The sequence below is a fragment of the Erinaceus europaeus genome, chromosome 11 (genome assembly GCF_950295315.1).
Source record: "Erinaceus europaeus chromosome 11, mEriEur2.1, whole genome shotgun sequence".
NCBI lineage: Eukaryota > Metazoa > Chordata > Mammalia > Eulipotyphla > Erinaceidae > Erinaceus > Erinaceus europaeus.
The window spans coordinates 50,609,764-50,633,898 of NC_080172.1; the positions used below are offsets into that span (position 1 = coordinate 50,609,764).

The 24,135-nt window shown below is 53.1% G+C and overlaps 1 protein-coding gene across 2 annotated transcripts; it reads left to right on the forward strand.

The window, feature by feature from the left end:
* Positions 1-5,419: 5,419 nt before the first annotated feature.
* Positions 5,420-24,135, forward strand: BCAN (brevican). Of its 2 annotated transcripts, XM_007535539.3 has the most exons (15): positions 5,421-5,584; positions 5,814-5,932; positions 8,574-8,684; positions 9,207-9,581; positions 10,654-10,828; positions 11,158-11,285; positions 11,921-12,214; positions 15,570-15,794; positions 16,318-16,923; positions 21,021-21,128; positions 21,681-21,839; positions 22,342-22,424; positions 22,638-22,782; positions 23,101-23,291; positions 23,677-24,135. In XM_007535539.3, the coding sequence occupies exons 3-15, from the start codon at positions 8,594-8,596 to the stop codon at positions 23,764-23,766; spliced, it is 2,670 nt and encodes an 889-aa protein (XP_007535601.2). In that variant the 5' UTR covers positions 5,421-5,584; positions 5,814-5,932; positions 8,574-8,593; the 3' UTR covers positions 23,767-24,135. The 2 variants fall into 2 exon arrangements, with proteins under 2 accessions (XP_060057613.1, XP_007535601.2); XM_060201630.1 differs by lacking the exon at positions 21,681-21,839 and having other exon boundaries at positions 5,420-5,584.

The window sequence follows — 24,135 nt, forward strand, 5'->3', positions numbered from 1 at the left end:
GTTGGCTGCTTACTGCAGGACCCTGATAGTCACTTCACCTCTCCTGGCCTTGATCTCTTTGTCCAGGACATACCTGGGGTCATCTGAGGCTTCCTCTTCCTGTCACCAGCAAGAAGTGCTACCCCGATCTGACATTTACCCTTCCTGCTTCCATTGATCCTGTTTGCTTTTACTTCTTTTTTTTTTCTTCCTTCCTTCCTTTCTTTTTTCTTTCTTCCTTTGATTATATTTTGGGTAGAAATAGAAAAATGAGATGGAAGGGTGAGATAAAGAAGAAGAAAAAGAGGGAGAGAGACAAACACCTGTAGTACAGCTTCACTGCTTGTGTCCCCTGTGGGTGGGGATGGGGCCTTGAACCTGGATCCTTTGTGCATTATAATTGGATGTTTTATTGGAGCATCACCACCCAGCCCTACTTATTTATTACTTTTTTATTTTTACTATCTTTATTTACTGGAAAGAGACAGCCAAAAATCAAGAAGAAGGGGGAGATAGAGAGGGAGAGAGACAGAGAGACACCTGCAGCCCTGCTTTACCTTTTGCAAAGCCTTCCCCCTAAGGTAGGGACCAGGTGCTTGAACCTATGTCCTTGTGAACTGTAATATGAGCAGGTACACCACTGCCTAGCCCCTTCTTTCTTTGTTTAAAGTATTTTTATTATCCTTATTTATCTATTTCTTAAAATATTTTATTTATTCATGAGAAATATAGAAAGAGAGAAAGAACCAGACATCACTCTGGTACATGTGCTGCCAGGAATTGAACTCAGGACTTCATGCTTGAGAGTCAGTGCTTTATCTACTGCGCCACCTCCTGGACCACAATCTTTATTTATTTATTAGATAGAGACAGCCAGAAATTGAGAGGAAAGGGGGTGATAGGGAGGGAGAGAGAGACACCTGCAGCCCTGCTTCACCCCTTGTGAAGTTTTCCTATTGTAGGTGGGACCTAGGGGTCAAACCTGGGTCCTTGGGCATTGCAACGTGTGTGCTCAACCAGGTGCACCACCACCTGCCCTCCTTATTTATTTCTTAAAGTTGTATTTATTCCTTTATTTATTTAAGGTATTTAATGAACTAATTTTAATGAGAGATACATAGAGACCAGAGCACTGCTCAGCTCAGGCTTATGGTGGCACTAAGGATTGAGCTTGGGTCTTTGGCATCTCAGGCATGAAAGTCCTTTGCACAACCATTATGCTATTTCCTCAACACTTATTTTTTAAACATGTGCTCATTTATGAAAGAGAGAGAGGGAGAGAACCAGAGCAGCACCTGGCACATGCAGTGCTAGGAATAAAATCTAGGGCTTCGGAGGCAGGTAGTAGTTGGGCAGACATGTTACAGTGTGCAAAGACCTGAGTTCAAGCCCCCCTGGTCCCCACCTACAAGAGGAAAGCTTTACAAGTGGTGAAGCAAGGCTGCAGGTGTCTCTCTGTCTCTCTCCCTATCACCCTATCTGGCTGTCTCTATCCAACAAATAAAATAAAGATAATACCAATTTTTTAAATTATTTGTAAAAAAAAAAAATCTAGGGCCTCATGCTTAAGAGTCCAAGGCTTCATCCACTGCCCCACCTCTTGAGTTACAAAACTTATTATAGGTTATTATTATTCCTCTGGCTCTGGAGATAACAGGGATTGAACCTGGGACCTCAGAGTCCCAGACATTGGAGCTATTTTGCATGCATTATACTCTCTCAATCTTCATGCTCCTCATGCACTTATTAAGAAGAAAAAGGGAAAGAGAAAAACCAGAGCATCACACTTTGGCATACCAATGTCAAGGAACTCACACAAGTCCAATGTTCCAGCCCCTGTGCCACACACATACTTGATCACCTATCTATTTATTCATTTATTTAAGATTTATTTATTTGTTTATTATGACAGCTCGGAAAGTGACATAGAAAGTAGAGTGTCAGACTCTCAAACATGAGGTCCTGAATGAGAGCTCTGCATTGAATGTGCTGAGGTGTTGCTCTGATTCTCTCTCCTTGTTATTTGGAGAGAGAGAGGAAGGAAGAAAGGAAATGTGTGTGTGTGTGTGTGTGTGTGTGTGTGTGTGTGTGTGTGTGTGTGTGTGTGTGTGTGTGTAAATAGAGGGGGGAAGGAAATGTATGTGTGTGGAAAGAGGGGGGGAGAGGGAGAGAGAAACACTAGAACACTGTTCCGTTTTGGTACAAGGTGGTGTCAGGGATTGAACCTACAGCTTCTGAGGCCTCAAGCATGCTGGCTGGTGCTTGCTAGGCTAAGCTAGCTTCCAGATCAACCATTTGCTTTTATACTGAAGATGGCTTTCTGAGACATAGAAAGTGGGGAAGGGCTCGGGTTCTGCTTCTTTTCAGGAAACAAGTGGAGCTTGGTATTGATGGAGAGCCCCCTCAACAACTTATCCACTTACCGTGCAGGCTAGATTCCATTATGTGTTTTCACAGCTGGAAAGGCTTACCCCTACCCCAGAAAATACTAGAAAAAGACTCCTCCACCAACTAGTGAATTCCTCCCCACCAACTGCAGCAGCCACGCCTACTCACTAGACCTACTGACCAAGAGATGTACATTTAAGGTGGAGATAGTGGGATGTGTGCAAACAGTAGAGAGAAATAACTAGACTCTACTGAGCCTGGGCCACTGCAGCTCAGTAGATACTATCCAGCTCATTGTACTTAAGAGTCAGATGCCAGGGAGTCAGCTTAAGCCGCTGCAGTAGCGCAGCGGCTTAAGCACACGTGGCGCGAAGTGCAAGGGAGTCGCTTCACAAGCGAAGCAGGTCTGCAGGTGTCTGTCTTTCTCTCCCCTCTCTGTCTTCCCCTCCTTTTTCCATTTCTCTCTGTCCCATCCAACAACAATGACATCAATAACAACAACAATAAAACAACAAGGGCAACAAAAGGGAATAAATAAAAAAAAATTTAATAAAAAAAAAAAGAGTCAGATGCCCAGAGGTGGCACAGTGGATGAAACACTGAAAGAAAGAGGCTTTAAGTTCAATCGCTTGCATTGCACATGCCAGGGTGATGCTCTGGTGTGTCCCCCTCCACACACACACTTCTCATAAAATCTTGAGAAAGAAGGAGGAGACCAAGAGGATGAAGAGGAAGAAGGAGGAGAAAGGAACTGTTGCAAGGAGCTTTCACTGCAAATGGCAACACAGAGCATGACTTCAGTGGCTGTGACTCTGGAATCCAGGCCACCACTGGGGCCTCTCAGTTCATCTGCTTTCCCACTAGGGTTCTGCCCCTTGGAGTAGACTGTTTTGCTGGCTCTTCCCAGTTCCAGGTGTCACTGACCTTGGTCAAGGCTGGACACTACTGGCACCAAACTGTGTGCCTGTGCTTCTAGCCCAGAGGGGAAGTGGCAGAGAAGGTCTTTCTGTTTTCTCTGGTTGGGTCTCCACCGGGTGAGGGCTGTGGTTGTGTTGCTGGCTGGAAGCTGCTCCATGCAGGCAGCTGCACTGGTTCTCCTGAGGGAGGGAATGCATTCCTCTCAGTTGGTGGGGGGAGATCTGAGGAGGACGCCCAGTGCCATACCAGTGCTCTCCAGATTCATCCCCAAAAGCCTTCTCAGATATCCCCTCCCCACTATAGAACTTGGGACAGCAGGTCTCTCTCTATCTATCTATCTCTCCCTTTCCTCTCAATTTCTCTGTCTCTATCCAACAAATAATAAAAGTTAAAAAAAATGTTAAAAGGAGCCTATTCTAGGAAATTTTCAAATTCCCACTTGGGAGAATGGGAGGAAGGGGGTACATCTAGATGGAAGGCTAAGGTCCTGTCCTCAAGAAACATTTGCATGGTAGGCACCCTACTTTATTTGGGAGATTTTGGGGATCTGTACTGCCAGCAGTGGTGAGGATCAAAGACTCCGACAAGCTCTCCTTGGCGCCACCAGTGGTATCCAGGGGAGAGAATCTAGGCGAGTGCCAGGAGCTCTGCCCAGAAGGAGGATGGGGAGGGAAGAGCCTGGGAAAGCATCGTAGAGCAGGGGCCCTGGAGCTGGGGGGGGGGGGGCTCATTGGTATTCTGGGTGTGAGGGGTTCCCAGTGGCTGGGCAGCACATTCAGCCTGGCAGGGGAGGGGGGTGTGCTCTGAGCACCCAGAATGGCTAAGTCTGTCTGCACATTGGTTTGCACACCCTGTGCTGTCCACTGAGCCACCAAGCTTAATTCATTAATAATAGTAATAATAATTGTTATTTTGCAAAAGCACTGCCCTCCTCTCTCCAGATACAGGGACTTCCTCTGTGCAGGGAGAGGGACCCCCACAGGAGACAGCATCTCATCAGAGCTTCCTCCAGGGGAGGCAGTCAGGGTCATCCACACTTCATCCTAAAAAGAACTGGGGAGAGTGTGGGTGATGGAAGATAGCTCAACCAGGAGTCCACAAACTTTATCATGTGCAAGGACCTGGGTTCACCCCACCCACCATGGGAGGACCTTTACAGGGAAAACTTCAAGAATGATGGAGCATCACTATCCTGTCTTTCATTCTCAAGAGAGAAAGAGAAAGGGAGAGAAAGAAGGAGGAGGAGACAGAGGGAGGGAGAGGGAAAGAAAGCACAGCACTGAAGCTTCCTCCAGTGCACTGGGGGCTGGGATTGTACTCGGGTCTCACACATGGCAAAGCAGTGCAAGATCCAACCAAGTTCTCTCTCTCTTTCTGTCTCTCTCTGTTTCTCTCTCTCTCTTTCCTCATTGGATAGAAACAAAGAGAAGTTGAGAGAGAAGAAAAAGATAGAGTGATAGAGACACTTATAGCACTGCTTCACCACTTGTGAAGCATCTGCCTGGCAGGTGGGGACTGGGAGTTTGAACCAGGTCCTCGCACATGATAATGTGTGAGCTCAACCAAGTGTGCCACCCCAAAGCGAGCTATATCACCAGCACTCTCCTTCTCTCTTTGTCCTTCTCTGTCTCTGTCTCTTCCTCAGTGTTTAGGGGGGAAAAAAGGAGGGGTAAAAAAAAAACACAAAACAAACAAACAAAAACAAAAACGGTGAAATCATGCAGAATTGAAGATCCAGCAAAAACTTTGGAGATAAAATAATTAAATAAATGGCTCCTCCAAGTGTGTGTGTGTGTGTGTGTGTTTAGGTGTCTCAAAACAAGCCCCCTCCTCCCCCTCCAACCACTTCACTCGCTCCCCTTCCCTCGTCCCTCCTGCTGGCCCGCCTCCTCGGGAAAGTCGCACCCGCACCCTCCGGCAGCTGCACCATCCTCGTCCCCCGCCCGGCGCCTGGGCCGGGTGTCCTACTTCGCTGTCTCCGCTGCAGCGGCTGCCGGGAGCCTGGACGCACCCGCCCAGCCCGCTGACCTTCGGAGCCCTGCGGACCCACGCGGGCGGGGGTGGCGGGAGAGGCGGGGCGGGGGCGAGGGCAGGACAGGAGGTGTGTGCGCCGGCCCTAGTCCCCCCCCACCCCACCCAGCGTCCCGCGGGCCCAACCTCCCGGTGCCCGCTGCTCAGGCCCGTCCGCCGCAGTCTCCACCGCAGCTGCTGGGGCGAGCGGAGCTTGGAGGCCAGCCTGGAGGAGGCGGCACACTTCCCGGGACCGTACCCCACCCGGCCCTCGCCCGCCTACTAGCAGGTGAGTGATGTCCAGGCGAGGGGACAGAGGGGAGGACTTCCCCCCATCCCGCAACGAGCAGCCCCACCCCCCCAGACTCCAGCCCTGGAGCACCCACTCCCCCACCCAGGCGGCCCAGGACGACCTGGGCCCCGCAGCCATCTGCAACGCAGCCCAGGCGCCGTAGCGCCCCCCTCGGCCGCGCCCCCTCCGCTCTCCGCCTCCCAAGTGTCCGACCTTGTCGGGGCAGGGCGGCAGTGGCCAGAGTAAGAAGGCGACTCGGTGCTCACCGTGCACGCAGCACCGAAGGAGGAGCCCAGAGAGCACCCCTTCAACCGGGACGCCTCCGGGGAGCCAGCAGGATAGCAGGTAGAAGCCGCTGGGGGAGGGGCGGGGGGGGGAACCCCTGCTTGTCGGCCACTCGCTATCTGACCTTGGGCAGGTAGCTGAGCTCCCTGAACCTCTGGCTCCTTCCTCCTCAGTGTCAGGATGAATACCGAGGCAGTGTGCCCCCCAAAGTTGTAGACATATTAGAGAAGAATTTAGTGAGAGGCCCCATGCCATGGTAACCCCGTTTCTTTTTGTGCTGGGAGACCCTCCCTCCAGGTCTTTACACATTCTCTCCTTTTTAAAAAAAAAAGTCTATTAGGTAGATAGGTAGAGAGAGAGAGAGAGAGAAATCTAGAGCATTTCTCTGGCACATGCCATGCCAGGCATCAAACTCAGGACCTCATGTTTATTGAGACCAGAACTCAAAGCTCAAGCCACTGCACCACCCCCTGGGCCACTACAGACTCCCTCTTACCTAGGTTGCTCTGCCCATGGGGTCTAACAGCACCAGGAGCTTCAACAAAATTTTGTGAGCACTGTTGTCTACATGATTTGAATTCCAGATCCTACTAGAACCATCTGGGCCCATTGTCACCCCTGGACCCATGCTACAGCCCAGCTAGTTCTGCCATCGACAGCACATAGCCCACACTCATAGCTGCGGCCCCAGCAGGGCTGGCCCAGCACTGGTGTACTGTGGGCATTGTGAGTTGTGCTTGCAGCAAGCAGCACTGGTTAGAAGGCTTGCCGGGGCCCTGCACCCTTGCTGACTTTGCTAAGGCTTTGCTCCATGTGCACAGCCACCTCAGGAACAGCTGGGAGCCTCCCTCCCACAAGGCCTGAGTACAGACCCTTCTGCATCCTGCTGACCCTGCTGGGCACCAGGGCTTGGTGCCCATGGGGTGGTCTGTAGGCTTCCAGCAGATGAGTGTTCAGCATATGGAGGTGGTGGGTGTTGGGTCTGCATACACACACACACACACACACACACACACACACGCCTGCTCCTGAATCTCTGTGAAGCTGGTCTCTAACCTGCAGTCTCCCAGGTGGAAGGACACAGGTGTCCCTGGGTGTTCAGGGATGATGACAAAGAGGGCTGGGCCCCTGTGTCACTCCAGATACTCAAGATGAGGGTAGAGTCCTAGAAACTGAGGCAGGAGAAAGAACCCCATAACTGAGAGACACTGGGCACTGGTTTTGTTGATGTGGAGTTGGGAGAAAAGAGCTAAGATCACCCCTAGGCCCCTTTGGCAGTGGTCCCCATTCCTGGAGGTGGGAGTTGGGTAGCCTCCATATCCCATCAGCCTAGGACCTGATCCCCTGGTCTTCATGGAGAGAGCAGGCTGAGGTGCTGGCTCCAGGGTAGCTCCCACTCTAAGGGTTTCTGGGCTGCCTGTGACAACACAACCAGAGAGAGGGAAGGGGAGATGCCAGCAGGGCTGGCTGGAGGCCTGGCATAGTTCATATGCATATTCAGCAGTGTCACCAGCACCCAGCTGGCACATCTACCTTCTGGGGCCACACCATCCCTCCCAGCCCCAGCCCCAGCCAGGGTTTCCCTTACCAGGGCTGGCCTCAGCACCCTCTGGTCTGTTCTTATGAGGGACTCCCTCTCTCTCAAAGGCCAGAGAGAGGCCCTAGATTCTGGCTTCCACCTTTCCTTCCCCCAACACTGATCCCTAGGACATGAGGTGTGGTCCCTGCAGAGGGTTGGGGGTTACCACAGTGGCAGGCAGCCTGTGTGAGGAAGGGAGGTGGAGAAGGAGGAAGAGATGGCCCACCCGGCTCAGGCTCAGGCCAGGGTGGGAAATGGGGACAGGCAGGCACACTCTCAGCGGAAATGTGCAGGCATTGGGTGCTTCCTGTGGGCTCTCCCTCCTCCCTGCTGCTGCTCCACTCACCTTCTCCATGCTGATTTGGGTCCCCATACTATTCACCCCCATGACATCAGCTCACCAGTCTTTCTGCCTAGGGACAAGCTGGCTGACTGCCTTGCTAGGGACCCAGGGTCACCCTCAGCCTTCTGCTCTCCATTACTCAGTGACACCCCCCCATTATGAGAGTATTTGTGCTTTGTCATCTTCAGAGGAAGATTCTGGGTTCTCAGAACTTCTGCTGGCAAAGGGAAGAAGGGAGAACCACCCCACCTCCCCCATTTATTCTCACACGACTTCTTTGAACCTACTCCTCAGCCTAGGGCTGGGGTGGAGGAGGGAGGCTGGATGGGGGCCAGGCTGGCAGAGACAGGGGCTTTGTGCCCATGGTTTTCTGAGCCAGGAGATCCGGTGGGAAAGGCTGTGCCAGGCAGAAAGGAAAGGCTGGGTGGGTGGAGGGAGAAGGCAGCCAAGGAGTGAGTGTGTGTGGTGGGGGGATGTTGGTAGTGAAAAGAAGAGCTTTCTTATAAGGAACAGTGAGGTCAGCAGGGGGGTAAGGGAGAGAGTTGTGCATTGCTAAGGTTCAGTTTAGGAGGCCTTCCTGGAGGAGGCCAGGTAGGTATAAGTATTGTGTGCCTGAAGTCATCAGCTAGGACATAGGCACTGGTTCTGGGGAATGGTTTCTGGGCAAGGGGATTAAAAACAATTAACAGTTAGGCAGGGCAATGGGCTTTGGGGTTAGGGTCTGTGTGGACACGCAGGACTGTGCGACCCAACGTCTAACCCTGCCCTGCCTCCTCAAGCCCCTGCATCAGCCAGCAGCATGGCCTCGCTGCTCCTGTGCCTGCTGGCCGCCCCTGCCCTGGCACATGCCCCAGTGGCCTTACAGGACACCCTGGAAGGGGACAGCTCGGGTAAGCGCCCCATGCATGGCCCTAGCAGGTGGCCTTAGGGACTCTAACCTAGCTCCTCTGGCCTGGGGGAGACCAGGAGAACAGGATGGGGGAAGCATGGGGGCATGACATTGGGGAACAAGGATGCCTTATGGGGTCGAGTAATTTTGGTATGTTGGGGTTCAGGAGGTGTGAGGGACCACTTGAAGTGGGACACAGGGTGGGAGTAACAGCAGAGGTGGTGTTGGGAGAAACCTCTAGGGCAGGGTGACCACTAGGGGGTGGGGGTGGTCGGGTCACACACATTCTTAGCGGTACCAGGGACCCCTGTGATGCTGCTAGGAGACCCCAGTACCGAATTTGGCTGGTGGGGCCTTGGAAAGAGTCCAAAAAGTATTGAGGTGGTGGGTGGGCGGTTCCTTGATGTGGGTTTGTGGAGTCCTGAGGGCAGGGCTTTCCTGGGTGGGCTGGGGTGTCTTGGGGGTGCAGGGCGCCCAGGCCGGGCTGCCAGCCTCTCCCCCGTTGTGTGCTGCCGTCCCACAGAGGACCACGCCTTCAGCGTGCGCATCTCTAGGGAGGCGCCCCTGCGGGCGGCATTGGGCGGCTCCATCACCATCCCGTGCCATGTCCACTACCTGCGGCCCCCGGCCAGCCGCCGGCCTGCGCTGGGCTCCCCGCGGGTCAAGTGGACCTTCCTGGCTGGGGGCCGCGAGGCTGAGGTGCTGGTTGCTCGCGGGCTGCGCGTCAAGGTGAGCGAGGCCTATCGCTTCCGCGTGGCGCTGCCCGCCTACCCCGCGTCCCTCACCGACGTGTCCCTGGTGCTAAGCGAACTGCGGCCCAATGACTCGGGCATCTACCGCTGCGAGGTCCAACATGGCATAGATGACAGCAGCGACACCGTGGAGGTCAAGGTCAAGGGTGAGGGGGGCTTCTGTGGGGGAGGGAAGAGCATTGCTGTTCTGGGGAGCCCAGCGGGAGAGAAGTACCCAGGAGACACTGGACAGAGTTGGAAATGAAGCGAGTACCCCTGGGCGTTGTCGCAGTGGTTAAAGCACTGAACCCTCAAGCATGGTCCTGAGCTCCATCTCTAGCATCGAATGTACCAGAGTGATGCTCTGGTTCTCTCTCTCTCTCCCATCCACCTTTCCCTTTCATAAATAAATAAATAAATAAGACTTATAGTGGTGCCCCAGGAGGTGGTAGAGTGAGTGTTAGACTCTCAAGCATGAGGTTCTGAGTTTAATCCCCAGAAATACATGTGCCAAAGTGGTGCCCCCCACAAAACACATTCCCCTTAATAGATAAACCTTCAAAGAAAAACAAAGAGAGAGAAACATCATATACAGGCACAGCCTAGGAAGTGGTGCAGTGAATATGGAGTTGGGTTCTCAGGTATGAGGTCCTGAGCTTGAGCCCTGCCATCACGGGTGCCACAGTGACATTTTGGTTCTTTCTTTTCCTTAAATAAATGAATAAATAAATACATCTGAAAGAGAGGAGTGGGAGTCGGGTGGTAGCACTGCGGGGTAAGCACACGTGGCACAAAGTGCAAGAACCAGCATAAGGATCCTAATTTAAGCCCCCGGCTCTCCACCTGCAGGGGAGTTGCTTCACAGGCGGTGAAGCAGGTCTGCAGGTGTCTATCTTTCTCTCCCCCTCTCTGTCTTCCCCTCGTCTCTCCATTTCTCTCTGTCCTATCCAATAACGATGACATCAATAACAACAACAATAGTAACTACAACAACAATTAAAAAACCAAGGGCAACAAAAAGGAAATTAATTGATTAATTTTTAAAAAAGAGAGAGAGGAGTAAGTGGCATAGGCTGGGCTGCCTGACTGCTGTTTGCCTACAGCCTAGCCACATCTCCTGCCCTAGAGTGAGAACAAATGGACTCTGTGCCCTGTGTGGAATTGGGGGTGGGGGAAGACAGGAAGAGGAGGGTCAGTGCTCTGGGTGCTGAGGTCTTAGGTGCTCTCTTTGGCCCCTAGGAGTCGTCTTTCTCTACCGAGAGGGGTCTGCACGCTACGCTTTCTCCTTCAAGGGGGCCCAGGAGGCATGTGACCGCATTGGGGCCCGAATTGCCACCCCAGAGCAGCTCTACGCTGCCTACCTAGGGGGCTATGAACAGTGTGATGCTGGATGGCTCTCAGACCAGACTGTCAGGTTGGTGGGAGCTGGGAAAGGGGGGCTCTGGGTTGGCTGTGCTCTGGGTTACTGCCATAGTCTGCCTGGGGCCTCTGGTGGCCTTACAGGGCTCCCTAAGAGGAGAGGGAGGTTGATTTGGGGAGGATAGATAGGGATCCTGCACTAGGGGGTTGAGGTGTGTGTCCTTGAAGAGCTGGAATATGGGGGGGGGGGTGCAGGGATCCTGCATGGATAGGCAATGTGACTTGGAAGTGAGTTAGTCACTCTGCCCACTATGCCACCTGCTGGATCTCAGGGCAATCTGACTTGGAAGGGAAGCAACTCCTCACCCCACTCCCTGTCACCAGGTATCCCATCCAGACCCCACGAGAGGCCTGCTATGGAGACATGGATGGCTTTCCTGGGGTCCGGAACTATGGCATGGTAGACCCAGATGACCTCTATGATGTTTACTGCTATGCTGAAGACTTGAATGGTGATTGGGAGTTGGGGGTCCCCAGGGGGATCGATCCGTCTTTCTCTGGTACAGCCCATGGTCCTCCAGAGGTCCCTGCTGGTCTGTGTTGTCCCTCATGTATTTAAGGAAACAGCCAGTGGTTCTCTAGAGGTGAGTCTGGGACCATAGTCTCAGTTTGGGGCTGGGTTTCCACTGTTCCTGCTTGCTATGCATCTATCTCTACCACGTGGTATCTCTGGGCCTTTATTTTATTTTATTTTTATCAGGAGACATGGAGAAATAGGGTGAGAGAGGGGAAGAAAGAAAGGGGAGAGAAAGAGAGACACCTGCAATACTGCTCCACCACATGGGAAGCTTCCCCACTGCAGATAGGGACCAGGGGCTTGAACCCTGGTCCTCAGGCATGATTTTTTCTATGATTTACCATTTGTGCCACTGCCTGACCCCTGGTTTCAGTCTTTGCAAAATGAGGACACTGGGCCACATTCCTTGAGCAAGTATCAATCCTAGAACCCCGTCCTAGGAGCAGTGATGTGGGGTGGTTGATGCCATCACACACAGAGAGAGATACTCAGAGCCACCCCCCTGGCTCCCTGTGAAGGCCCAGACTGACCCCACACAGCCCAGTTACCTAGCCTCCTCTTCCTCATCAGGGGAGTTGTTCCTGGGTGCTCCCCCAGACAAGCTGACGCTGGAGGAGGCTCGGGCATACTGCCGGGAACGGGGCGCTGAGATCGCCAGCACAGGCCAGTTGTATGCAGCCTGGGACGATGGCCTGGATCGCTGCAGCCCGGGATGGCTGGCTGATGGCAGTGTGCGCTACCCCATTGTCACCCCCAGCCTGCGCTGTGGCGGGGGCCTGCCTGGAGTCAAGACACTCTTCCTCTTCCCCAACCAGACGGGCTTCCCCAACAAGCACAGCCGCTTCAACGTCTACTGCTTCAGAGGTGAGCCTGCCTTCCCACAGACCGCCCACACAGAGGATGAGTTAGTGCCCAAAGTCTTTTGTTTCCATCAGTTAATCAGCAGAGCGTGGGAGACTCCAAGCCCATCAAAGGGGCTGCTCCGTTTAACTGTCTGCCCCAGGATCCCTTAGAAAAATCCCAGAGGGTCAGGTGGTAGCGCAGCGGGTTAAGTGCACATGGCACGACATGCAAGGACCCACATAAGGATCTGGGTTCAAGCCCCTGGCTCCCCACCTGCAGGGGAGTCACTTCACAGGTGGTGAAGCAGGTCTGCAGGTGTCTATCTTTCTCTCCCCCTCTCTGTCTTCCCCTCCTCTCTCTGTCCTATCCAACAACCACAGTAATGACAACAATAACAATAAATACAACAAGGGCAACAAAATGTGGGAAAAATAAAAAAGAAGAAGAATCTCCAGAACCTTCAGCTTGAAGGTGGCAAGTCTTGAATCACCAAATATTAAGGAGTAGACATAATCTCTCCCATGGGGAGAAGGTCCTTGAGGACATTTGGGTTTATAAACAGACAGCTTCATGCCAATAGTAGTAATAATGACTTATTATTATTATCATTGTTTTGCCACCAGGGCTACCCCTGGGGCTTGGTGCCAGCACAATGAATCCATTGCTTCTGGCAGAATTTTTTTCTTTTTTTAAATTTTATTTAATATGACAGAGAGAAAGTGAGAAGGGGAGAGAGAGAGCTGCAGCATCACTCTATTGCCCATGAAGCTTCCCCCCCTACATGTGGGGACTGAGGACTTGAAACTTGAGCATGGTAACGTGTGATCCCAAGTGTGTGCACCACCATCTGGCCCCTCCTGCCACATCTTGTGTTGGGGATAGGATGAGGAGTAGTGTCTGGGATCCTCAGAGAGACAGAGTCAGGCCAAGGGTAACTAACAATCAGGGAAGCATAGCTGTGGAGGTTCTGGGTCCTTGCCACCACTGTGAGCCTGCAGTGCTGGCACAGTGGGGGCAGAAATGGGAGAAAGCACAGCCTTTACCCTCAGGAAACCCCTAATCTGATGCGGGGTGGGGAGGGATGCACATGACTTCAGCTTTGGGAATGCCAGTCTGAGAGAAGACAAGGTGCCTGGACCTTTGACACTCTGGCCTGGTGCTGGCAACAGGGGAGGAGTAGGCAGGTCACCTGGAAAGGTGCACAAGAATGGGGGTGATGTTATGATAATCATAACAACAGCTTACCCCCACTGCACTGGTTCTGGCAATGTATGGGAGCACAATCTGGGAAGAAATGAAGAGAGGAGCTGAACCAGGAGGGGTGGGAGGGATGACAGGGCTGGGAGCAGGAGAAGGACGGGGCAAGCAAGGGCACAGGTGGCTTGTCTGGCAGAAGCAAGGCTCCTGGGAGCAGGTGTTGAGGGCAGGACACACTGTCCCATCTGTCTCTCCATCAGCTGAGTGCAGAAAGCCTGCTGGCTCCTCTTAGCACACTTCTGCCTGCACTTCATTCATTTTCTGCTCTGAATTCCTCCCCTAGAGACAGGCCAGCTCATTCTAAAGCTCTGGTTGTTGTTATGCAGTTATTATATAGTTGTTATTATTATTTACTTTATGAGGTCACTGATCAGCTCTGACTTATGGTGGTGTCAAGGATTGAACCTGGGACCTCAGAGCCTCAGTCATGAAGATCTTTTGCCTGACCCTCCCCCACCCCACCCATGTTATTTGAAGACAGTAGGTTCTAGAAGGCTGGAATGACCCTTGCTTTTGCTCTTTTGCTGCCAGACTGAGGTCCTCAAGTGAGAACGATAGCAGGATCATTCTGCCTTCAGCTCTTCTGTGGTGATAGCCTGTCCTCCCCCACACGCACACATTTAAAAAGTCTTGTGTGGCACATCTTGGGAGGTGGCTCCATAGCTACAAAGCTTCGGACTCTCAAGTATGAGTCCCTGAGTTCAATCCCTGGCATCTCATATGCTAATGTTCTGGTTCTTTCTGTCTATCATTATTATTATTATTATTGACAGACACCTGCAGACCTACTTCACCGCTTGTGAAGCGACTCTCCTGCAGGTGGGGAGCCAGGGGCTCAAACCAGGATCTTTAATCCGGTCCTTGCGCTTTGTGCCTTGTGAGCTTTACCAGCTGCGCTACCACCAGACTCCCAAATAAACTAGAGGCAGTTTTTTCTTTTTTTCTTTTTCTTTCTTTTTTCTTTTTTTTTTTTTTTTACCAGAGCACTGCTCAGCTGTGGCTTATGGTGGTGCAGGGAATTGAACCTGGGACCTTGGAGCCTCAGGCATGAGAGTCTCTTTGCATAACCATTAAGCTATCTACCCTTGCCATCTCTCTCTCTCATTATTATTAGTGTCATCATCGTTTTGCCACCAGGGCTATCCCTGAGACTTGGTGCCTGCACAGTGAATCCACTGTTAGTAAATAGATTAATATATCACTGGGGGCCAGGTGGTAGTGCAGCAGGTTAAGCACACATGGCACAAAGCCCAGGGACTGGCATAAGGATTCTGGTTTAAGCCCCAGCTCCCCACTGCAAGGGGTGGCTTCACAAGTGGTGAAGCAGATCTATAGGTGTCTGTCTTTCTCTCCCCCCTCTGTCTTTCCCTTCTCTTTCAATTTCTCTCTGTCCTATCCAACAACAACAACAACAGCAATAATAACAATAACAAGAATAAGGGCAACAAAAATGGAAAACAGTGGCCTCCATGAGCAATGGATTCATAGTTCAGGCACCGAGCCCTAGCGATAACCCTGGAGGCAAAAAAAAATATTTATTTTATTTGATAGGATAGAAAGAAATTGAGAGGGAATGAGAGAGAGACAGAGAGACACCTGCAGTACTTACTTCATCACTTAAAAAGCTCCCCCTGCAGGCGGGGGCTGGAGGCTTAGTGCATTGTGCTGTGTGTGCACAACTAGGTGTAGCACTGCTCAGCCCAGTAAATTGTGTATTTGTTTGTTTATCTATTTATTTGTTGCCACCAGGGTTATCGCTGGGGCTTATGTGTCTGCCTGCACAACAAATCTAGCTCTCCTGGTGGCCATTTTTTTCTTTTCCCCTTTATTTGATAAGACAGAGAGATATTGAGAAGGGAGGAGGTGATAGAGAGGGAGAGAGAGAGGCCTGTAGTACTTTCTTTACCACTCATGAAGCTTCCCCCATGCTGTGCGCTTAACCAGGTGCACCAACACTCATCCCAATAAGTTTTTTTTTTTTTTTTTAAGTCTTGAGGCACTGAGGCTGAGGAACAAGTGCCTCCCTGGGCATTTGGCAGGGAGGAAAGCCTGCAGGCTGTGGTCTGGGAGGGTGGAGTGGCTGTCTGATCCCTCGCCGGCAATTGTCCCTCTACCTCAGATTCTCTCCAGCCCTCTGCCAGCCCCAAGCCCACCTCTGACCCAGCCTCCAACGGACTGGAGGCCATCATGACAGTAACAGAGACCCTGGAGGAGCTGCAGCTGCCACGAGGAGCTGTGGAGAGCGAGTCCCGAGGAGCCATTTACTCTATTCCCATGCCAGAGGACAGCGCTGGAGGAAGCTCCACTCCAGAAGACCCAGCAGAGCCCCCTAGGACTTCCCTAGGTAATTAGAACCCCTCACCTGGGGTGGCTCCCTAGTAAAGAAGCTGGGGGCAGCAGGGCTTGGGGCTGTGCCTGTCAGGGCTCTGCCCTGTCCCTTCTCTGTAACACAGACACTGCCCCTCTCCTCACCTTTGCTTTTCCAGAAAATTCTACTCCCACTTCCAGCTCTCATGGATCTAGAGATGTTTGGACTAAGGCACTGACCATGGGAATAAGGGGGCCTCCTTTTCTTTCCTTCTTTTTTTTTTTTTTTTTTTTTGTGTCGTCTGGCCTACTCTAAACAGACTAGAGAATTTTAACAAACTTAGAAAAAGAGACGTGTAGAGAGACCTTATATTCCTGGGCTCAAAGGCAGCTTAGGGCCTTCCCTGGTGTTGTCTCAACCTTGACACTCTGGTTGAAATTCCTCTGGTGGGAACCAGGTTGCCCCAGGACTCACCCCAGGACTCACCCCATCACACCTCACTTCTTCCTGGCCTGGGTGGGTGCTGTCCGTGGTGTTGAAGCAGCTTTCCTTTGCCTAGAATTTGAAACCCAATCCATGGCTCCACCCAAAGGATCCTCAGAAGAGGATAGCAAGGTACTGCTGGAGGAAGATAAATATGAAGAGGAGGAGGCAGAGGAAGAGAAGGAGGTGGAGGACGAGGATCTGTGGGCCTGGCCCAGTGAGCTCAGCAGCCTGGACCCCAAGGTCCCCACGGACTGGGCCCTAGAGGAGTCACTGTCCCAGGCATCCTTACCAGCAAGGGTAACCCTGCAACCTGAGGCCACACCACCTCCCAGGAGAGCACCAGAGGCCCCCGGGCCTCCAAGGGTCCTTGGGCCCCCCACTGCTGCTCTTCCCACTCCTAGGAAAGGGAGCTTGGCATCCCCCCCACCTGCCACTCCGACTGGGGAGAGAGAGGTGAGGGAGGAGGCTGGGTCTCCTGAGCTCTCTGGGGCCCCTCGAGGAGAAGAGAGTGAAGAGACAGGGAGTTCCGAAGATGCCCCTTCCCTGCTTCCAGCTACGTGGGCCCCCTCTGTGGAGAATTCTGGAAGAACTGTCCCAGTGGGGACCTCAGTGCGGGCCCAGCCAGGGCTGCCCACTGACAGCAGCAGTCGAGGTGGAGTGGCCGTGGCGCCCTCATCAGGTAATGTGGCCAGGGACTCAGCCACCCTCCTCTCCCTCCTTTTCCTCCTTCCCCCGCAGCTCTGGGTCACCTGATTCCACTCCCCCATTGCCCTACTGGCTCCCTTCCTTTACCTTCATTCTCCTACCTAGCCCCACCTGTAGGCCCCCCATCCTAGATACCCTGTGTGGCCCCTCCCTCAAATTCCCCCACTTCATGGCTCGAACCTTGTGGTCCTCTCCCCATCTCTAAAGTCCTTACCCTGCGACTTCTGCCCTCAGGACCTCTACCTGGGACTCCCATGTCATCATCACAGAGCCCCTTGTGCCCCTGGGAGTCCCCTGTCTCCCTTTAGGGTACCAGGCCCATTATCCACCACTCCTTTCTCTTTCCCTGTGCCACACTCTCCCTCGGCTGATGATCTCCCCCCCACACACACACACACACTGATATCAGGGAACCCTAGATTCTACTCCTCCCTTAACCTCTGGGGTCCAGGAGAGCCCTTGTTCCCACAGAGCCTTAAGCAACTACTTCTGTGAAGTATATACATATATATTTTTTTCGACTGTTTCATGGAACCCAAGCCGCGGGAGATGAATCTATTAAACTGCTTTGTAACCAAAACTCTGGCACCTTCTGTCTCCATGTGTACTGCCATGGAGCTGTGTCGTGGCAGTCCTTTCAGACTTCTCCTTGGTTCATCTCTCTCTCTCTCTCTCTCTTTCTCATTGTGTCTCTTCCTTTGCCCATCTTCACTCTCTGGTTATCTAACAATCCCTGCTATTTCCCCTCCCTCCACTTCCAACCACTGGGGGCCCAAGCCAGACTGTGTACCTCCTCCCAGAAAAGACATACTCTAGTCATCTGTGAGGTCTCTGGGAGCTTCAGCCTTTCTTTTTTTAATAGTATTTATTTTTTATTTCATAAGGAAACAGGGAGAAATTGAGATGGAATGGGGAAGTAGAGAGAAAGAGAGACATCTGCAGCACTGTTTCATTGCTCATGAACCTCCCCCCTTGCAAATGTAGCCAGGAGCTTGAACCCGGGTCCTTGCACACTGTAATGTGTGTACTCAGCCAGGTGCACCACCATCTGGCCTTAATCTCTTTTTTTTTTTTTCTCCTCCTCCAGGGTTATTGCTGGGCTCGGTGCCTGCACCATGAATCCACCGCTCCTGGAGGCCATTTTTCCCCCTTTTGTTGCCCTTGTTGTAGCTTCGTTGTGGTTATTATTATTGCCCTTGTTGACGCAATTCGTTGTTGGATAGGACAGAGAGAAATGGAGAGAGGAGGGGAAGACAGAGAAGGGGAGAGAAAGATAGACACCTGCAGACCTGCTTCACCACCTGTGAAGCGACTCCCCTGCAGGTGGGGAGCCGGGGTTCGAACCGGGATCCTTACGCCGGTCCCTGCGCTTTGTGCCACATGCGCTTAACCCCCTGCGCCACCGCCCGACCCCCCTTAATCTCTTTTTTAAAGAGATGTTTGGACTAAAAAGCTAACCATGGTAATAAGAAACCTCTTTCTTTTTCTTTGTTAAGACTTTTTACTTTAAAATATTTGTATCTTTATCTACCGGATATGGACAGCCAGAAATCAAGAGGGTAGGGAGAGATGGGGATAGAGAAGGAAAGAGAGAGACACCTGCAGCACTGCTTCACCACTTGCAAAGCTTTCTCCCTGCAGGTGAGGTGTGGGGCCTCGAGCCTGGGTCCTTGCGCATTGTAACAGGTGTGCTCGACCAGGTGTGCCACCACCCAGCCCCCTCTTTTTTTTTTTTCCTCTTTCCCCTGACCTACTCTAAACAGACTAGACAATTTTGACAGACTTAAAGAGAGTATTTATATACTGAGAGAGAGACACACACACACACAAAGAAAGAGAACTGGAGCAGGACTTTGGCATTGTTGGCACTGGGATTGAAGTTGGGATTTCCTGCTTGCAAGTCCATGGCTCCAGCCACTGTGAACCCCCTGGGGCCCTGAGTCATAGCCTCTTGCTCCTGGTGGAGGGAAGTCTCCTCATCCTGGAGGGCAGATGTGTGTTCATTTCTCATGCACTTTGATGAGCCTGGTGTAGAGTCACCCCCACACAGCATGAGGGAGAAAGTCACTCACTGAGGAGATACTCCCAATACCTCACCCCTTCCCTCTTAGCTGGGGGTAGTCTCTAACTTTCATCCCAAACCTGAAACCTCCCCTTCCTCCACTAACCACTGCACTAATGACTTCCTCACCCCATAGGAGAAGCCAGCTCACTTCACCCTCTGGGACCCCAGAGGACCCCCAAATCCTGAATGCTAGAAGAGACACAGAGAGGAGGGTGTGCAGCAAGGGGGAGAGGAGAGTTGGGGTCTAGAGTTAGAGAGAAGTCCCACATACATAGGGGAGGTCGAGCTTCTCCAGGGAGACCCTAAGAAAGGTTGGGGTCCTCCTTGCCCAAAGGGTCTCATCTCCCAGATGGTCTGGTGTGAGCCAGGGTCACCTGTGCTGGTCTCCACTCCCTGCTGGCCAGCCTTGGAGTCTGGTGTGCCAGGGCACTAGATGGGGGTGTGATTCTTCACTCCATCTGATATGTTCAGGTTCTGTCGCTTCAGCCGGGGTGAGGGTGGGGGAATGATGAGGGGAAGGGTGCCCTGTAGCAGAGCTGGGGAACCAGAGTTCAGATTTAAGTCTCTGTGCCTCAGCGTTGGGGGCTGGAGAGAGCAGAGCAGGAAGGCCCACAAAATGTGAGGGTCAGGGGGTTCAAGACTCTGTGGGCTTGGGTTTAATGGATTAAACATAACACCCCTCCCCACTTTTGGGGCTGGGTGAAACCAGCATGAGAAGAGTGGCTGACTGGCTCATTCTCACCCCAATAGCTAGGTCATCCCAGCAAGATCTTTGCCAGCTCTCCAGCCTGTTTGCCACCTCTGCTCTGCCCCCCACCCCCAGACAGTGGGCCAGAAGGGAGTTTGGCCTTGGCCACCAAAGTCACCTGCTCAGGAAGGGCTTTAACCCCCAAGGATGGGAACTTAGACCTGTGTTTCTGGTCCATGGGGCCTCCTTCCCCTGAGTCACCACACTGGAGAATGTAGCACCCAAGAATGCCCTCTAGCACCCAAGCCTAACCTAAGGGCAGCCACCGTGCATCTTAGGCTCAGGAGAAGTCCAGGGGAAAGGCAGATGACCTAGCCAGAAGGAGCTGGATCCACACACCAGATTTTAGGTCTTCAGGGTAGTTAGTCCAAGAAGACTGCCTGGAGGAAGGGCAGCCAGAAGAAAGGAGCAGATTGATCAGAGGGGTGTCTCGGCTGGGAAACTTGCAGAAGGCTCGAAGTGTGAACGTGTGTGTGTGTGTGTGAGAGAGAGAGAGAGAGAGAGAAAGAGAGAGAGGAAGAGAGAGAGATCTTAATAAGGAGTCTGGGAAGGTGGGAAAAAGAAGCAGATGTTGGATGGCATATTAGAGAAAGAGGGCATGAGGCAGCAGGTGTGACACTGAGAGTCCTGTCCCCACCCCCCTGCAGCTTTGTACCTAAGAAAGAAGTGCATTCACTCTTGGTTGGAAGTTTCTGGGGGTGACTGCTCTGTAGACAGACAGGAGGCACAGCTAACTCAGCCAGTGCCACCCCATGATAGCAAGTCTGAGAGCAGTTAAGGGCAGGCCACACCTCATTGTGGTGGTAACCCTCCTCACGTGCCACCCTGCCCAGTGAGGCCATGCTGGGTTGTGTGGGAGCCTGGTATTAAGACAATACCACAAATGGTGAGTGACAGAGATCCTCCAGGTCTGAAGAGGTAAAGGCACTTGACCAGTCACCCAGCAGAGCTAGGACCATGCCTAAGCATTGAGCTCTGGTCCCTCCCCATAGTGGGAGGAGTCCCAGGACTGTGCTGGCCACCTCCCCTGCCCCTTGGCCTGGCTTCACACTGAAGACCTTGGCTGAACCAGTGCTGGCAAGCCAGAGGGGACTCAAAACTCAGGGCTGGGTGGTGACCAGGGGTGGCCATGAAGGTGCTGTGATCACCCTTAGGACAAGGAAGACAGGGCTGGGGACACTTCTGAACCCTTTTTTTGGGGGGCGTTCAGGATGAGTTATGCTTCCTCCCCCCCTCACTTCTCTCTCCCCCCCCCCAGGTGACTGTATCCCCAGTCCCTGCCACAATGGTGGGACATGCTTGGAGGAGGAGGAGGGGGTCCGCTGCCTATGTTTACCTGGCTATGGGGGGACCCTGTGTGATGTTGGTGAGTGCTTGGGGGACAGAGTTGAAACCTGGACTCTGCCACTATATGTTAGGACTAGTTGGGGGAACCGCCCTTAGCATGTCCTTCATGAGTGCCTCCTCATTGTAGGCAAAACACCTCTCTGAGTGCTACCCACAACTTCCTCATCTGTTAAGTGGAACCCCAAATTGCCTTTCTGGGGGTTCTTGCTGGAGTAATACCTAGTATGCTCCCCAGCTCATATGGAGTTATTGTGAGGCAAGATGAGTTCTTTCAGGAACAGAAAAGCAAGAGAGAGGGGCTCTCTCCCTGATAGTAAAGGATGACAGAGTCTCAGGTGGGGAAACCCAGCCCTTATCCAGAGCTCAGAGCCCGGAGCCCTGAGCCCAGACTCCCCACCACCACTGCAGCTGTACCCAGGGCAGTTCCAGCACCCCACCACCACCTCCGTGGTCCTGCCCTGTCCTGCCCTTTCTGTGTGCCCAGGTGGGAAGAGCCCTTGCTTCCCCAGGGTGTTATGGATGGGGGACCCCTTGGGTCCTCCAGCCCAACTGCCCCCACTTCTGTGCCCAGGCCTCCACTTCTGCAGCCCGGGCTGGGATGCCTTCCAGGGTGCCTGCTACAAACACTTCTCTGCGCGGAGGAGCTGGGAGGAGGCAGAGGGCCAGTGCCGGCAGTTCGGGGCGCATCTGGCCAGCATCAGCACACCGGAGGAGCAGGACTTCCTCAACAGTGGGGGCTAGTCTGTCCCCCAAACCCAACCCACCCAACCCTAGGCCAGAGCAGTGTGCTGCTTAACTTCTTAGGCACCCATTCTGGCATTCCTTGCAGAGTTCACTCATTCATTCATTCATTCATTCATTCATTCATTCATTCACTTTTCCATTCTATATCTCCTGCCCCTACTCCACTCTGGGCTAGGGGGCTGAGGGGAGGCTGGATTCCCACTGGAAAGGCCCCTTCCTCTGCCTGGTGTGGGCTCTGGGCTCGCTGCCAGCCTATATTCTTTTCTCTATCTCCCTTTGTATAGTCCTGGTCATGTTTGTCTTATTCTCTCACCCCACCCCTGCCTTTCCAAAACGGGTCAAAAGTAAAAAAAAAAAAAAAAATGTAGGGAGCTCTGGTTTGGGGCAGCAGGAGGGATTTCCCCTGCGGTCACCGGCGGCTGGGGAAGGGCGCCACCTGCTGGCCTCAGAGTTACTGCACAGCTGCGCGTCCCCTGGGTTCTCCCCAGATCGATACCGCGAGTACCAGTGGATTGGGCTCAACGACCGGACCATAGAGGGCGATTTCCTGTGGTCAGACGGCGAGCCACTGGTGAGACGCCCCCAACCCGCCGCCCCAGCAGTGAACACGTGCCTCCCTCCCCCTTTCTCATGCCCATCCCTCCTCTTCCCTTCCCTGTGACCCTCTCTCCCCAAAGCCCCTGGCTTTCTGTTCTTCCTTCCTGGGATTCCCTATTCCTCCTTCTCCTAGTTTTCCGTCACCTCTTGGCCCAGTGACCACCCACTTATCTTTCCCCACTCCCAGCTCTATGAGAACTGGAACCCCGGGCAGCCTGACAGCTACTTCCTGTCGGGAGAGAACTGTGTGGTCATGGTGTGGCATAACCAGGGGCAGTGGAGTGACGTACCCTGCAACTACCACCTGTCCTACACCTGCAAGATGGGGCTGGGTGAGGGGGCTTGGGGGCTGTGGTTGTGTGGCAGGAGAGGGTGGGCAGAGCTTCACAGCGAAGAGGAAAGGGTATGGTGTGCATGGGAGGGGTAATGCATGCATTCGGGGGAATTCCAGTTGGAATTTCTGTTTTTGACCAGAGTGCTACTCAACTCTGGCTTATGAAAACATGTCGTGTAAAGCTTTGCTCTCTCCCCAACCCCTGCCTAGTTTTATATCTGGTTATGGTTCATTCATCTCTTCATCCCAGTTCTGGGAACAGTCACCCCAGAGCAGGATCCCAGTTCCTGACCATGCCCCCCCACCCCACCCCCAGTGTCCTGCGGGCCTCCACCTGAGCTGCCCTTGGCCCAAGTGTTTGGCCGCCCACAGCTGCGCTATGAGGTGGACACGGTCCTTCGGTACCACTGCCGTGAGGGGCTGGCCCAGCGCAACCTGCCCCTGATCCGCTGCCAGGAAGATGGTCGCTGGGAGTACCCCCAGATTGCTTGTGTGCCCTACAGGCCTGTGAGTAAGGGGGATGGGAGTAAGGGTGGGGGGCTGGCCACAGATAGCCCTGGGCTCCAGTGCTGGCTCTGCTTAAGGACATTTAGGGGGGATATCAAGGATCAGGACCCTCAGAACACTGAAGGCTGGGAGAAGGAAGGGAGAAAGGGGAAGAAGGGCGCTGGAAGAGAGGAAGGAAGGAGAGGAGGGAGAAGGAGAGGAGGAAGAGAGAGGGAAGGGGGAGAGGGAAGGAAGTAGGAGGAGGAAGAGGAGAAGAGGGAAGAAGGTAGAGGAGGAGAGGTTAGGAGATGGGGAGGAGGATGAGGAGGAGGAAGGGAGAAGGGGAGGAAGAGCAAGAGGAGGAAGAGGTAAAGCCTGTGGCAGGACCTGACTGTGTTTCTTTCAGGCTCAAGCACACCCAGAGAAGACCCCCAAAGATCAGGGGAGGCTCGGGGGCCACTGGAAAGTTCTGTTGCCCCCTCCTTCAAATCCCTAGGGGCCAGAGCTCACAAAGCAGCTTTCTCCTCACACCGCCCTAGCTCCCCAGACCTCCATCAACCCCAGCTGGTGCTCAGTTCACCACCAGAGGTGATGTCCTGAGAGGGAGTTGGAGCTGGAGTCCAGGTGATAGCACCTGAAGGGCTTCTGGGAAATACCTGTGCTGCTCCAGCCCACCTGGGCCCTCTCATTCCTGGCCCATGCCTTGGGTCTTCCCCTCAGGTCCTTGAGTAAACCCCTAAGTGCCTTCATTGCTCTCTTCTTGCCAGCCACCTGTCTCCTTCACCCCCTATTCTCAGCTGTCCACAGGGGTGGATGGATGGAGATGCAGTAAAACCAGCAGGAATAAAGCTGTGTGTGAGCCCAA